Source organism: Protomyctophum parallelum (genome assembly GCF_964188405.1).
Source record: "Protomyctophum parallelum genome assembly, chromosome: 2".
Taxonomy (NCBI): domain Eukaryota; kingdom Metazoa; phylum Chordata; class Actinopteri; order Myctophiformes; family Myctophidae; genus Protomyctophum; species Protomyctophum parallelum.
The window spans coordinates 51,687,026-51,704,208 of record NC_139699.1 but is presented as its reverse complement, the minus strand read 5'-3'; the positions used below and the strand labels follow the sequence as shown (position 1 = coordinate 51,704,208).

At 42.2% G+C, this 17,183-nt stretch overlaps 1 protein-coding gene across 1 annotated transcript in view; it reads left to right on the top strand.

The window, feature by feature from the left end:
* rufy2 (RUN and FYVE domain containing 2) overlaps positions 1-15,855 on the top strand; it is a 33,064-nt gene extending 17,209 nt beyond the window's left edge. The window contains exons 12-18 of the mRNA XM_083760084.1: positions 16-188; positions 8,221-8,340; positions 9,717-9,846; positions 10,367-10,461; positions 11,800-11,848; positions 12,148-12,228; positions 12,633-15,855. Coding sequence (XP_083616210.1) covers positions 16-188; positions 8,221-8,340; positions 9,717-9,846; positions 10,367-10,461; positions 11,800-11,848; positions 12,148-12,228; positions 12,633-12,776 — 792 coding nt within the window. The 3' untranslated portion in view covers positions 12,777-15,855. The remainder of the gene's footprint in view (positions 1-15; positions 189-8,220; positions 8,341-9,716; positions 9,847-10,366; positions 10,462-11,799; positions 11,849-12,147; positions 12,229-12,632) is intronic.
* The last annotated feature ends 1,328 nt before the right edge of the window (positions 15,856-17,183 follow it).

Below are 17,183 nucleotides of genomic sequence, written 5' to 3'. Positions count from 1 at the left end.
TCTTCCCCTGAACAGGACACTCTGATCGGACTTAGACAGCAACTGGATGAGGTCAAGGCCATCAACGTAGAGATGTACCAGAAAATGGTATCATCTGATGATGGGATGAAGCATAAGAATGATATGATCAGCCGCCTGGAGGAGAAGACTAACCAGATTACTGCCACCATGAAGCTGCTGGAACAGAGGTGAGAGGATGCAACACCTGCAAATCACACTCAATGATGCAAACAAGACAATCATTTTCTTCCATGTCTTGCTTCAGTCTCATGGTTTCTCTGCTGTTTTTTCAAAACGTTGAGGGGTTTTGTGCTCCCGTAGACGGTGTAGAGCATTGCATTGATTGCGATCTACAATTAGAGTAATGTCTCGAGACGGATAGTTCCCAGACTGCAATCGGGTGTGACACTTTGTCAACCTGATAATGCAAGTTTTACCGATATCTGAAAATGTAAAGTTTTAGAGTTTCTGTAAACCATATGGAAGATATTGGTAAATAGGGATCCAGTCAATGGGTCCAGTCATTTATAGGGTTTGTTTGTGGCCCAAAGCTTCTAAATGTCCATATATTATATCAAGCCTTTGTTCTCTAGGGTTGGTTCAATTGATTTTTGAATTGCTGATGAGAGACTGACTGAAGGAAGACATGTGAAAATAATTATATTTCCTATGAAACATAATTCTTTAGAAGCAAAATGTATAGAGTCAAAAGTGTCAGTACACTGTGTGTGTGTGTGTTTGGTGAGTTATAAATGGCATATTTGACACTTAAAGGGATTGTGACATTAAAAAAAAGGTTTTGGAATTGTTCTTGTTTTTTTTAGGTTTTCTAATCTCAATTGCACCCAAAAAACATGAACTTTTAACATTCAGTAGATTTTCTGTGATCTGGGGTTTTCTGGCTCAAACAGGTGCTCTGATTTGCCGGCAGTAAGTGACATCACTTACTGCAAATCCCATATATGTCAATGGGATTTGCCAGCAGATGTCACTGTTTCACTGTGTTGCCTGTTTTCTTTGTTGCTCAAAAGGCCCAAAAAACCCCAAAGAAAACTTCAGACCACAGAAAATCCACTGAATGTTCAAAGTTCAGGTTTTTTGGGTGTAATTGAGGTCATAAAACCTAAAAGAAAAAAGAAAGAAATGAAAATGAATGTCATAAAAGTACAATTAAGTACAATTGTAATCATGGGATTCTTTAGTATATGATTGCTGTCAGGTGGAAACATTGTATGTCCAAAACCATTCCCTTTTTTAGTAGTTTCAAAACACAAGAATTATGAAAATAGCCGATCTACAAGCTAACAACACAGAGCATCGCAACGTGTTGTGAACTCATAGGTCTGCTTTTTTCACTACTTTGTACGACACTCTTGTGTGGCATTAATTTATGAAAAAAAAACCCATAAAAAGGTGAAATGTGAAGGTTTGTGCCTGACGGCAATTATATGAACGTTGAACAAAAATGACCTACATATGGCTCACCATCCCGACACCGTATGTCATGTCTGATATATGAAGTACTGATAGTTACAAATATGATCCTGCATGTCAAGCATCTTCTGTTATTATAGTAGCAACAAGTAACAATGCACCAACCTAGAGAGTTTTACTTAGCTGTGTGCTGATTGGTTGATGCTGTGCGATGCCCCCTCCTCCTCCAGCTTTATCATGACCCAATCAACATGTTTCACACCTCCCTGTCCCCCTTTCCAATTGGTTTAAATCTGTTCCATCCTGTTTGTGATTGGTTGTGAATGCTTTTTTGCTGCTGTAAGCCACTCGAACACATTGACCCTGGTTCCTCTTGTCATTTCAACTGGATTTTTGAGGTTGCCTCTTTTGGTTTCTTTTCAATTATTTGATTAATTAACTTTTACCATTAAGAGGTCTGTGGTTAGATGTACTACCAAATTAAAACCGGGAAAGCATCCGTTTCATTTTAGATTATTCCGTCTGCAGCGCTCAGCTTGTACCTCTGCTATTTTTGAACATTTTTTTAAATAGTGTGAGAAATCCTGGTTTAGAAGGCATTTGTAGAATCGGGCTCAGGTCTTAATTGGTTAATATTAGTATGACCATATATGACTCTTTCCTTCTCTTTTCCCCACATCTTTACATCGCTGATACACTGTTTCTGTTCACCCCACGGTTAACCACTTAAACCCCCAGCATCCATATTCTGGAGGGAACATTCACCAAACAAAATAGCAGTGCTATAACTATATAACTACATGCTTGGCTATTTTTGGCCAATACATTTGGCGTGGGGGGAGAAAAAGTGGTCCAAGTACAGTTGTAACTAGGGTCTGTTTTACCAAGAAATAACAGAGGGTTTTAAGTGGTTCCATTAGGTTTTGAACGAAGGACTCGTTAGCAATGGGAGTGTGTGTTAATTAATGCTGTCAATTAACACCGCTGTGACTGTGATGTCCAAAGTCTCATGACAGTGTCAAGTATAACCGGGGTCTCTTGAACACTGATTTATTGACATCCTTTCTTCCTTCCTTCTGTTCCCTTCTTTCTTGCCATCTCCATCCATGCATCATCCATCCATCCATCCATGCATCACCATCCATTTATACTCCCTCCATACCTCCCTCATTTTAATTTGGATTGTGTGTGTGTGTGTGTGTGTGTGTGTGTGTGTGTGTGTGTGTGTGTGTGTGTGTGTGTGTGCGCGCGCGCGCAGTGATCAAGACTTACTGTGTCAGACGAGAACATTAGCTATGTCGTTTGTTAAGTGTGCTAGCGCAGACACAGAGCACCAGTACAAGCTAGTCAAGGACATCTCTTTCTAACACACACGGTCACGCACACACACGGTCACGTGCACACACACACACACACACACACACACACACACACACACACACACACACACACACACACACACACAAAGAGTTGCCTATTATTTAATGACTAAACCATCATTTCAAACGTAATTGTTGTCTTCTCATGCAATATATGTAGTCTAAGAACCAGGTAAAACCAGGATGTATCGTAAATATAATTTATCAGCAACATTCTGGGATTCATGGTCACAACTGCAACATGTTTTAATTCTTGGCCAAAGCACCTCCAAACTTGAAACATATCACTGTTGCCCTGTGACACTCCTTGGCAACAAGTATTGGACAAAGATCTGTCTGGATAGTTTTCATTTGTTATTGAGTTCACAATTAATTTGGGGGAAATGGGAACCAGTCATATGTTTGGTTGATTATTTATTACACTCACAGATACACACACTGCTACAACACTATCCTTTCATTGCCAGTAGTCTCTTCATATGCAGTACCACTAACATGCACAGTACAGTACAGGCTCAGAGATGTAATATTAGCTTTGCAGTAGATTGTATGTCTTTTTTTTATTGTTGCCAAGTCGAGTTAGAATGACTAGACTGGACTTCCCCATTCACAACAGATTTACTCGAATGTCATTTTTAACTTGGTATGTACAGTGCATATTAGGAATAGTTTGGTCCTTATTCAGTCAGTCCTTAAGTCAGTGTCAGCAATGTTAGCACCAACATCCTGCTGTACTGCTGTGGCTGAGTAACACAATGGGTGCGTTCGGATATGTGCACCGGGAATGTGCTCAGTTTTTTTTGTGCGCTGGGTGGTCACATCACAGAGCGTGGCTTATTTAAGAACTGCCACTTAAAACTGGTCGTTTGAACCAGTTAACACATTGTCTGCTAAAAGCCTATATACAGTACAGTATACGCTTTTACCAGCTGCTATGCAATAGCAAGCTAAGTCTATAATCGATGTGCAAGCTAGTTTAGTAGTCCACTAGTCCTGTAGTTCAGATGGTTTTCTCTAGTTTAGTAGTCCACTAGTCCTGTAGTTCAGATGGTTTTCTCTAGTTTAGTAGTCCACTAGTCCTGTAGTTCAGATGGTTTTCTCTAGTTTAGTAGTCCACTAGTCCTGTAGTTCAGCTGGTTTTCTCGTCGGCTGATGTATGTGCGCACCGCAAATATGTCCGGGCGGAACCGAACGACTCAGAACACAATAGTACATTTTATAGCCTTTTCTTACAATGGAGTGTGTCTGTGAGCCTCCTCCGAGTGGGGAAAACGGAAGTACTTGAGTAGTAATCTCCCCAATTCTGGCCCTGCGGAAGCTATTACCACTTCAGTAAGTGTTAAAACATGGGCCAAGGTAAATGATGATGATTGATTGTATGGTGATGTACTAAATGCTTGCCTTAGCTTTAGCCCCCCGGGAGCGCTGGAGAGACCAAAGTGACACACTCACACTGAACAACCCCAACTTCTGAGTAGGGTCGGTCAGTGCGTAACTCAGCACACCCGGGGTGCAGCACACTACATTTTCGAACGACAACGCACAGAGTGCACTGAATAAACGAACAACAAGAGGGCACGCCACACCAGTGCGCTCAGTGCGAATTTCCGAACGCACCCGATATTCAATGCCAGCACAACTTCCCAAACTAAATTCTATCCATGCCTCTGGTAACTACACAAAACAAGGGTATGAGAAGCAGAGACTCACCAGCCACAGTAGTTAGATCCTACAGATGGGGCAGTGGGGAGTGTATTCACCAGCCTCAGTAGTTAGATCCTACAGCTGGGGCAGTGGGGAGTGTACTCGCACCATCGGTATTGTCTGCACACGTGCCACACACCATATGAACCCTGGCGTCCCTATTCTGGACATTTGGTGAAAAAAATGGAAGAACGTTAATAAAAGACAATCTGGTGAAAATAGCAGATCTACAAGCTCACAAGGCATTGAGTGCCAATGTGTTGTGAGCTTGTAGATCTACTATTATTGATATTTGACGTACAACAAAAGTATATAGTGGTTCATCGCTATGATGACACTGTCCTCTCCTTATTCATCATACTTAAGTAAGTCAAATTTTGCATACTATGCAAATCTTTGAGTAGACTGACACAGATAAACTATAGCAGTGGTTCTCAACCTTTTCAGGCCGTGACCCCCCAAAATAGTCATATTTGAACTGGGGACCCCCAACAAAATCACAACGTCTCGCAATTTTGCGAGGCGTTGTGAGCTTGTAGATTGGCTATTTTCACTTTTTCCCCCTCTCTTATATTATTTGACAATTTTTACCAATGTTTCACCAGTTTTAAAGTATAGTTTGTTGATTACTTTTGATGTAATAATGGCTTTTGCCTTTTATTAATTCTTTATTCTTTTGTAGTTATTAAAAAGGTCTTAAAAGTCCTTAAATGGTCACTTCACTGTCATCTGGGGACCCCCTCAAAGCCATGTAGGGACCCCCCTGGTGGGTCCCGACCCACAGGTTGAGAACCACTGCTCTATAGAATACTAGCTTGTGTTGTGTGTATCATCATGAGCCATACCCTGTTTCAGTTTCACTACTTAAATAATGTGTTATTCATTCACTCAAGCCTATTAAAAAATGTCAAAATAATATCTACAAGCTTTCTGGGGGACGCCAGGTTGAAAAACATCTGGTGAATAATTGCAGATACCGATTAGTTAATGGCTAGCCTAGGAAGCATTACTTTTTGGGTTCATGAGCCGGTCTGGAACGGATGGTAACGTACGTCATGTTGTAGTCACTGATTTGTAGTCATCAGGCGGGAAACCAGAAGCCGGAATTGAAGTGCCCAAAATGATCAAGGGCATTGTACGTTTATGGCCTACCCAATAAAAGCCTTAATGTGGCATATGAATAGTTTGTTTGGTATATCCATATTTTATTCCAACTCATAGCAACTGGCGAGACTAAAAACAAACAGAGGGGGACCAAAACAAGTGACGCCGAAAATAGTGGAAACCACAAGATGGGATTGATTGATTATTTATTTATTTAACCAACCATACGGTCTAGACCGAATCACACAGAGATTTACACAGACCGCAAGCCCCCACCTTCCTGTTTAACCCGGAACGACAACAAGCTCTGTAACATTGGAGTCAATGAGCAGCAGTGAAGCGGTCAAACATTCTGAACACTAGGTGTCAGCAAAATATTGATCTGCTTGATTTGTAGTCTCTTCACTTGTCATTATCTGAGTACAGTGTGATAGAACATGAGGTGAATCCGTTTGTTCATTCTAACTCTATGGTCTTAAGTACATATTTTCGCCCATGCTAAACCCCTTATCCCTAAACATCTTTCTTTATTTTTACCATTTTGAAAAAATAAATAATAATAGTTCAACTAGCCGATCTACATCGACGCGTTGTGAGCTTATATATTGGCTATTTTAACTATAAAAAAAAAAAAATTCCCCCAAAATGGTAAAAAAGGGGAAAAAAAGAAAAAGGAAAGGAAAGGTGTTTAGTGTTTACGGATAAGAGGTTTAGCATAGACGAAAACAGAGTCCTGTAACTCCACACCTGTCGGTTTGAACAATAATAATGACAACTGTTTAAAAACCACTACTACTGTCTTTTACCACCATGACCAATAAAGTTAGATGTTTTGAAAGTGCTGCTTTGTGGTATATCAGTCTTTGGCATTGTTGTGTTGATGTGATGCTGTCAGGTGGACAATTATACGTTTCATTCAAGATGAATAATGTAGGCATCGAAAAAACGCAATACTTAAGTACCTTAGTTAGTAGATAACACAAATGAATTATCATTAATAATTTAGTTCATAAATCTGTGTGCTGAGGCTATTCCTCTCATGTTAAGTATGTGAGGGTTTGGGTTTCGGGTTGGCAACTGAATCTTAAGCTTATCAAAATGTAGTACCCTGTGAAATGTGTGAATCTTGCTGTACATTGCTGGTCAATACAATATCACTGTTGGGAATTGTATCACAATTAATGCATATAGAATATAGTATTAAACAGAGTATAGAATACTGGGGACCCTCTGTGCAGTGAGAGATGACACGTCAATATTTGAGCATAGGTTGATTACATTTCATTATATCTTTAACCTGTGTGTAGAATGAGGTTGACACCACTTGTATTGTGTATACAAGTGGTGTGTATACTCTAGCGCCTCGAGAAAAAAAAGGTGTAACTTAGTTAGAAACCTGTGACCTGTAGAATGATGTTGCCATAGGCGCCGTTTGATGATGTTGCGTAGAGTCGTCCTAATGGGCAAAAGAGGTGGCTGAAATGTGCCTGAATAATGTGTTTTATATTAACTGTAGAATATGTAAACACATTGAGGGCGGGATAATAAGCCTAGAAGCTTGGTAGAGTACTTATGAATAGTCTGTGGAAGTGTGGTAAGTGCTGGTAAGCTCGGCTCAAGCAACCAGACACCACGTTGACCCTTTTCTGATTCTGGTAGTGGGATTATAACTGAACAGACTAGTGCTTTGTTCATGTGAGTCTACCATCGTAGGTTGGCTGTGCTCTTCAAGTCGACACTTTTATTGGTTTGGGCTGGCCAACCCTCCTCTTCCCTCCATTCAGTTCCTGGACCGCTCCTCTTCTCTCCTTCTGCTTTGGGAACTTCATTGCTTCAGTTGCTTGTTTAGTTACTCCATCACCATTTATTTGCTGCTCCTCATTGAGCTGCATCCCTCTCAACATTGTCTCTCCTTCCTGCATTGCCAATTTGCCATTCCTGTTTTCTTTCTTACCCTGCCTCCGCTTGCATCATGTTTTCTGCCTCACTGTTCTTTCACTTTTTTAATTGTTCCTACCCTCCCTCCTTGCCAGTGCCATGTTAAGGACCCATAATTCGTATATATTTGGGCACAGAACCCCCACCCCATCTTAAAATAATTTGGACTACCATAATAAATTAACTGTAGGCCTACGTATATATATTTTAAGCATTTCAAAATGGTTCACAAGTTTTCTAGATAACAAATCAAAAGGAAATCTACAAGCTCTGATTGCCTATTTTTGAATAGACAAAGCATATAATAGGGTTAACACTGATTTTGATGATATATTAACCCTTTGAGAAACAACTGCTCCACGCTGCATCTCCCTCGCATACAGTAGTCTGTTTGGAACGGTGCATATGACAACCGCATCCTTCTTTCCTTCCACTTTTCCCTTCCCTCCTCTCGTCTTCAACACTGTCCTTCTCATCCTCCTCAACTATCCCCTCTTCACTCCTTCCATGCCTATCTGCCCTCCCCACACCTTCCATCTACCCCCAACCCACCCACCCTCTCTCCCTCCATTCATTTTTTTCCCGCCTCTCCCTCCATCCTTCTCCCAACCCATGTTTTCTCTCCATGGTCCTGAGTTTGTCCCTGGTTATAATGGTGCAGATTACAGGAGGCGGAGAAGCACCGCAGCACGGCCGAGGAGGGAGCCAGACGCTTCAAAATGGACTTTGCCAACAAGGCTGACAGCCTGCAGAGGCAGATCACACAGAGAGAGAGACAACTGTAAGCAATGAGAACTCACAGACAAAACCCCGTAGACATAGTTATACGCACGCTCGCACGCTCGCACACACACACACACACACACACACACACACACACACACACACACACACACACACACACACACACACACACACACACACTTACTTTCTGGATAATAACAATGATTTCTTCCCCGGATTCCCGTCATTCTCATGAATTCTGATATCGTCGCTGTCAGGTGGAAACCTTGTATGTCCAAAACGGTTACGTTAGACAAACAGGAGAAGGGCGTGCGCCAGTGTTGGTGAGGTGCTGCTGGCCTTGGAAAATAAATATAGAAGATAAAGAAAAAGGTGGCGCACACTCATAGTCACGATGCAAAAAATTTATATTTAAAAAGTGGAAACCACCACTTTAACCTTGTATGGTCTTCTTCGGGCAAGAAGGAAACATTGGTTTCCTCTTTTTGAGCGGTGGGAAACACCGTCTCCTACAGTACGAACGCATGGATTAAATGCGGTCGACATGACTGATTTCAGTCATTCTTTGAAAGCATGTCACATACCAAAAATAGATTGGTGATTGTACAAGCCAACAACAGATCGTGTGTTGTGAGCTCGCAGAATGGCTATTTTCGGCTATTACTGTAGTTATTTTAATATTAAAGGGTATTTGAAGTGGTCAAACCAGCGATAGAATACATTGTTCAGAAGCATCTTCCATCAAAATGAATGGTCTCGGAAATGCCATAAATGCAAAAAGGTGAAAGCCTCAGTTTCTTGGTTGGCTGTATGTAGCACAGTAGCAACATGATGATAATACCTAAACATAGCATTTTCATTTTTCAGTCATGACATTTTATTTGGCTTTATTCCATTATGTGAACAGCTTTGTCCGTCCCTACTATATATGTCCATCCGAGTAGGACCAATTGACCCTGCAGCTGCTTAAGTCAACAACTGTGCTTGGCTCCAAGGCACTCCAAGGCACCACACGCACTATAACACAGTGTTTTAACACAGTCACTACGTAACAATAAAAGTATAGTTCCACCACTCAGTTCGCACGGGTGCGATTCTTTTATATATTTTTCGCATCGTATTCGTAGCTATGAGTGCAGACTTTTTCTTTATCTTCAAAACAGTTACGTTTAAAGGAAATGGAAGAAGAAAATAACCAGCAATTGTTTCTACTTTAGTGTGACACTGTAGTATGACGAAGTAGGGCCCTAATTTATGAAACGAACATGAAAATCTGAAACGGGGAGCTATACGAGATGTCTGGCCCGACAGCAACAAGGTGTACTCTTCTTCCATGTTTTTCGTCGTTACTTGTCGGTGATGTCCATCCGTGCCTGATTCTGCGTTGTTTCTGCCATCGTTTCCCCTGTATAGCCAACAGCTGGAGACAGACCTGAAGATCGAGAAGGAATGGCGGCAGACACTCCAGAGTGACCTGGAGAGAGAGAGAGACGCTGTGGCACAGCTCAGCGCAGAGGCACTGCAGATCAACGGACTGAAGAAGGTGAGGAGGGAGCAGGGCTTGAAACGAGTGTCTCAGACGGATTCAAGGAGGTGAGGAGAGAGCAGGGCTTGAAACTAGTGTCTCAGAGGCGCTGCAGATCAATTGACTTTAGAATGTGAGGAGAGAGTCAGTGTACACGCAAGCATACTTTGAGAAATAACTAAATGGCATTGGTGGAAAAAGTACTCACATTTTGTATTATAAGTATCAATACTGCAATGTAGAAATACTTTCTTTGTACTTTTACTTTTTTGTAAAAGCACAAAAGTATTGGTATCAAAATCTACTATTAGTACTACTACTACTAATAGTAGTACAGTATAATTTAGGCTTCATGGTTAGGGTTAAAATGTTCAACAACAAAAATAGGTCAAAATGCTGTCCCAAAATGTCACGGTCCCCACAAGTGTGTGTGTGTGTGTGTGTGTGTGTGTGTGTGTGTGTGTGTGTGTGTGTGTGTGTGTGTGTCTATGTCTAAAGGTATACCATGTATAATTACATGTGTGTTGTTGTTGTCCAGGAGTTCCATCGTCTCCAGGATGAGAACATTCAGCTGAAGAGCATCTGTGAAGACCAGGAAAAAGCTCTGGAGGAGCTAGGCTCCAAACTCAGCGAGTAAATATACATTCACACAACAGAGTATAGCTATGAAAGCTTACTATATATATATACCTTATATAAATGATCAAAAAATCTGGTCTCGGTCTCGACACGCTCTCGCCTCAAGTCGGTCTCGACTTGACCCCCTCCCACACTCGGTCTTGACTCAGACTCGCCTCCCCTCAGACTTGGTCTTGACTCAGACTCGCCTCCCCTCAGACTTGGTCTTGACTCAGACTCGCCTCCCCTCAGACTTGGTCTTGACTCAGACTCGCCTCCTCTCAGACTTGGTCTTGACTCAGACTCGCCTCCCCTCAGACTTGGTCTTGACTCAGACTCGCCTCCTCTCAGACTTGGTCTTGACTCAGACTCGCCTCCCCTCAGACTTGGTCTTGACTCAGACTCGCCTCCTCTCAGACTTGGTCTTGACTCAGACTCGCCTCCCCTCAGACTTGGTCTTGACTCAGACTCGCCTCCCCTCAGACTTGGTCTTGACTCAGACTCGCCTCCCCTCAGACTTGGTCTTGACTCAGACTCGCCTCCTCTCAGACTTGGTCTTGACTCAGACTCGCCTCCCCTCAGACTTGGTCTTGACTCAGACTCGCCTCCTCTCAGACTTGGTCTTGACTCAGACTCGCCTCCTCTCAGACTTGGTCTTGACTCAGACTCGCCTCCCCTCAGACTTGGTCTTGACTCAGACTCGCCTCCTCTCAGACTTGGTCTTGACTCAGACTCGCCTCCCCTCAGACTTGGTCTTGACTCAGACTCGCCTCCTCTCAGACTTGGTCTTGACTCAGACTCGCCTCCCCTCAGACTTGGTCTTGACTCAGACTCGCCTCCCCTCAGACTTGGTCTTGACTCAGACTCGCCTCCTCTCAGACTTGGTCTTGACTCAGACTCGCCTCCTCTCAGACTTGGTCTTGACTCAGACTCGCCTCCCCTCAGACTTGGTCTTGACTCAGACTCGCCTCCCCTCAGACTTGGTCTTGACTCAGACTCGCCTCCTCTCAGACTTGGTCTTGACTCAGACTCGCCTCCTCTCAGACTTGGTCTTGACTCAGACTCGCCTCCTCTCAGACTTGGTCTTGACTCAGACTCGCCTCCTCTCAGACTTGGTCTTGACTCAGACTCGCCTCCTCTCAGACTTGGTCTTGACTCAGACTCGCCTCCTCTCAGACTTGGTCTTGACTCAGACTCGCCTCCCCATCGGACTTGGTCTTGACTGGCTTTAGGTGGACTCGACTACCACACTACAATACAGTAAATGGTCCTAAATCATTTGACTCAAGTGTGTTTGTTTGAAGTGTACGGTTTTGTATTAAATCATTACTATTTTACTCCCATCTCCATTAGATCCAAAATGAAGATTGAAGACATCAAAGAAGCCAACAAAGCTCTTCAGGTAAAGCAATAGACCAGCCTTGATGTACAATAAATCCATATCAGTGACACATATTAGACATTGAAAATGGCTTCAGGAGACAATAAACCCATTGTCACATTTCATAGTCATAAACAGAAACCACTACTACAATACGAATCATTTTATTCAAAACCTGACGACACTTTTCAATTAGATAAACATCATAGTAATGATAGAGCATGAAAAAAAAAATAAGAATCTGTAAATTATTCCGCGGAGCCCCGTGGAATGGATGTATGTAACACAATGTTTGTTAAAGGACTACGTTATTCTTTCAGGGGGGACAGGTTTGGCTGAAGGACAAGGAAGCAAGTCAATGTAAACTTTGTGAAAAGGAATTCTCCATCTCCAGGCGAAAGGTCTGTTGAAATGATGATTAAAAACATTACTAGTCATTTTTTAATAAAGATAATAGTTGGAGGGGGGGATTAGATAGCCTACCTTTGTTTCAGGCTACGCTCTTGATGTATTATTGTACAATAACACTGATCCTAGATGTGTATGTCATACTAGGCAATGCTGGAGGAGGGAAGGAATTATCATTATGAACAACGTATCCCATTTAATAGGACCTATTAATTAATCATTTAATAGGACCTATTAATTAATCATTTAATTTAAACGTAACACATGAGCATGTGTACTGGATGCTGACCAGTGTCATGTCTGTCCCTCTCAGCACCACTGTAGGAACTGACCAGTGTCTGTCTGTCCCTCTCAGCACCACTGTAGGAACTGACCAGTGTCTGTCTGTCCCTCTCAGCACCACTGTAGGAACTGCGGGGAGATCTTCTGCAACGGCTGCTCCGACAACGAGCTCCCTCTGCCCGCCTCGCCCAAACCGGTCCGAGTCTGTGACACCTGCCACGCCCTTCTCCTCCAACGCTGCTCTTCCAATCCCACGTGAGAAGAACGGCTTGTAAAAAAAAAAGAAAGAAAACCCTGCAGGGCTCCGGTTTTATTACGCCACTTAAAACTGACTCGTCTCTTTAAGTTCCACCCCTCCCCCCAATGGCTGAAGCTAAAGTGAAGCTCCGATGAAGACCTGTGTTTGTTGGTAAGGAGTGCATCACGTGCACATGGATGGAGTCCTCATTGGACTAATCCTGTAGATCATGGGTCTTCAACAGCGGGTCTTTTACATTAACCACTTGAACCCTAGCACACTGTTCTGGGTGAAATATTTGCCGAAAATAGCATATCTACAAGCTCACAACGTGTCTGTGATGCGAGTGCGGAATCGCCTTTGCATTTGTGTAAGGATGCGATGTATTTTGCTGGTGCACTTGAGCAAGGGCTTGCTGTGATTGGCCAGCAGCCACTTTGAATAAATGCTCTCGCCAGAACATGATTTACTATTCCGTGCCTAGCGGCTTGCAACTCGAACGGGGCTGAGTCGGCTAAGCGAACTTCGCAACGTTCAACGCGGCAATTCTCGTGTCTCTTAAAAAAAAAAAAGATTTTAGACTGCCCTCTGTTGCAGTCTAAAACTATACTTTATCCCCTACTTATATTTTATTATTAGTAGTAGGTAATAGGGGGGCGTGACCATTTACTTAAACGTGTGACACATTAGCTTGTAGATCACTTATTTTCGGTGAAGAGATTTGGATTAGAGGGGACAAAGAGCCGGTGAAGTAAAGAGGCCAACGGTCAAGTTTACTGAGGGTTTTAAAGTGGTTAAATGTGTGAAAGCACACGAATTAACATGAATCCAACATATTAATAGCAAAGGTCATTTATTTAAACAATGAATATGAAGTCAATCTATCTCAAGTGGCTACTGGCCAATCACAGAGCGTCTTTTCCGGGACTTGTCAGGCCCGAACGTCCACTCTGTGACGCACGCGGAAGCTTCTGTGAAGCACTAGTCTCGCGTTGCCAGACTGTTGGCCCTGGCATAGTTGTCTGGCTCCGTGAGACTAGTGAAGCACCAACGCGGAAACTTGCCCTCACTAGAGTACAAACGCCCCAGAGCTGAAGGAGGCGTCTACCGTTCTGTGTCTATGGTGCCAAGCATCCATTCTAACACCACCATCCCGTTCACACAGTGGAAGAGACACATCCTGTGTGCAGCTAGAACGTTCTGGGTTGAGGACATGAGCTAGTTGTTCTGCACAAGATGATAATAATACATGCCTTTGGTCCTGGCCTTGTATTTATATTTAACTCAATTCTCTGTGTCTTCTTCTTGGGTCAATATATAGGACGCTCGTAAAAGAAACGCGCACACACACACACTCGCACAACAAAAGTAAATAGTAAAAGGACTAAATTAACTACATATATTGTTTGAGGCAGCACATTGCAGTTCATGAGGCGTACACAAGTGACATGCCTGTTTTGGGCATCAAGGTGGCTGGCTGCCATAATTTAGTATGCTGTAATAAATCCTTTCATTACATTTTGAGATGTTTAAATGTATAACGTAATATGTGTTCCAGATCTAAATCAAATCCAAGCCCTCCCGCCTCCACAATGCTTCATCATTCTGAACCCTTACAGCAAATAGTGCTGATTGAAACTCGGATCAAAACACTACACAATACGTCTTAAGACAATCAGCAGAATGTAGCATTACGCACGTAGACTAGACACTGATTGTGACTGTTCTGTGGTCGGCTTTGGAAAATCTCCTAGTAGTTGGGCTTAGAATAGTTGTTCTAAACCTTTTCAGGACAAAATAATCACATTTGAACTGGGGACCCTGACAAACACACGTAGGAGATGAGGCATCACATTTTGTTTGACTCAGTTCTACAGATATAAATTGTGATAATAGCTGATCTACAAGCTTAAATGCGAGGCGTTGTGAGCTTATTTTCACAATGTTTGCCTCGTTCATATTATTTGACAATTTGGCCAATGTTTGACCAGTTTTCATAGTATAGTTTGTTTATTTTTTTCTAAACTGTCATCTGGGGACCCCCTCCCCCCCCAAAAAACAAAATCATGTGGGTCCCAACCCACAGGCTGAGAACCAGTGGCGTAGAAGAGCATGGAAACTGATCCCTATACGTGGGCAACTGGCGGCCCGGGGGCCTCACCTTCACTTAATGTGGCCTGCAGGTTAATATCCGAATATGAATATATTATTGATTTCAGCTGTTAAAATTCCAAACATGCAAACATGACCCGCTTAAAATAGTTAATTCTAATAGTAGCTGAATGACTAGTATTAGCATAGAAATGTATTGTCTTTTTATGTCCAATGTATTTGCATTTAAGTTCATATTCAAGTTCATATCAAAGGTATATTCAGTGATTTCACTTAATTAAAATATCACTTATTTTTGTTTTGTTGTGATAATCCTCCCTACTATAGTGTGCTGACCATATACCGTAAGGAGTTCCTCCCTGTCCCCAGTTAACCCCTGGGGTAAAAAAAAAACCCTTAGGTTTCGTTTTTGGCTAGGTGGGCCCAGCCTTCATCCAATCTGGATAGAGAGGGGCCTTCCGCCAATCATGATCGAGTGGGGGTGGGCTTTGCTGTGCGTGCTGTTGTAGCCTCGGTCCCAGGCTTACTTATCTGCGAAAAGAAAAGCCTGGTCACAACCTAAGGCAGAGAAGCTATCGGCGGTTGTATCCTCCGGAACAGCCGTCAAATGTATTTCCCCCGGATATGATATTTTCCCGACCAATCACAACACTTGTTTCATTCGCGGAGAATGTAAACTGATTTGTAAACCATCAACGATTTCACTTCCGCTAAAATCCCGCAACTTCCGCTGATAGTCTTTTCAGCTTAGGTCTTGCCCAGGGTGGTGCTGTTGACCTGTTGCGTGTCCCCACACTTTAGTGTGTGCATGTGCACATCTTGTTAACGGGGCGAACTGGGGGGTTTTCCAAATCACCCAAATCACTGAATGCAACTTTAACATAAGTAACCTATAACTAAATGCATTTGAAATAAAATAAACATGTTACTTTTCAGAATTCCAATAAAAAAATAGCACAAAAGATTTATCAGGATTTTAATTCAAATATAGTACAAATAGCAGATCTACTAGCTCAAAACGTGTCTCATTGTGACACGTTTTGAGCTTGTAGATCTGCTATTTTTGCTACGACAATATATGCAATGTGGCCCTTTGGAGTGAGCGTGGAGCTAATAATGGCCCTCTCCTGCACAGTATTTGTGAAACTTTCACAATGAAACTGCAAACTGATTTCATAACGATTCTATTTGAAGATGTCTTTTATAATACATACTATGGGCATTATGTCCCTCTACTGTAGTGACCTACACACTACACAATTATGTACTTTTTCTTTTTACTGATGCCACCTGGAGGCTTTGTTATTGGTGTGATTTTTGGTGATAGTTGAGTGCAATAGTCCAGTACTATTCATTCATGAACGCATCGTTTCACTATGACCACATTTTCTCCAGTATAACGTATACCTTTACACAGAATGAGAGAAAAGTAATAACTCTTTATGATGGCAATCTCATCGTATTGGAAATGGAGGACTAAATGTAGATTTTCTTGATCTTTCTTTCTTTCTTTCTTGTGAAGATACTTGGTGAAGTACTCATAACCATAAAGTAAAAGCAATCGCATCGCATCGTCTGTATGCAGGCTTCATCTCAAAGTAGAAGTAAAAGCTTGGTCGCTCTGTTCAGTTAAAGAAGTGGGCACTGGGCAGACATGTGTCTGTATGATTATGTGCAATGAAACTAAGACCTACCTTACAGTAGCACTAATATCTGTTTTCTCCTTCATAACTTGGTTCAAACAACGCTCATTCCTCCTGATGGTTTTCTTGCTGACAGTTCTAGTATGTGTGCTCTTCATGTTGCCATGTCAAGTCCTGTAGAACACCAACTGTCAAAATGTTTACCTTTTTTTCGGTCATAGATTTGCTTCGTGCAATGGCTTTCCTTTAAACTTAAATATTGTCTCAACTGGGAAAGATCAAACTCCACACAGGTTCTCCTCCGTTTTATACATTTCTGTGAAGATCAGATCAGTACCACAAGGGATGAAACATCACTAGTGCCTGTGTAAATGTAGTAATAATAATTATTACTATACCTGTTATGTGTGGTGCCAAGTTGCCACCACTTGAACCCCTGCATCACAATTCCTGGGGGAACATTTGCCAAAAATAGCATATCTATAAGCTTACAAGTTTCACCACTGTAGATCAGTTGTTGGCGAAGAGTTTTGGTGTAGAGTAGACGGATGTGGGGGAAAGGCAACCCAAGTACATTTTGTAATTCAAGTCTGTTTCTGTTCAATTATTTTTGTTGATTTTAATGATGATGGGCCAAAACATTTCTTAACTGGCAAGATGCTCTATATACCAA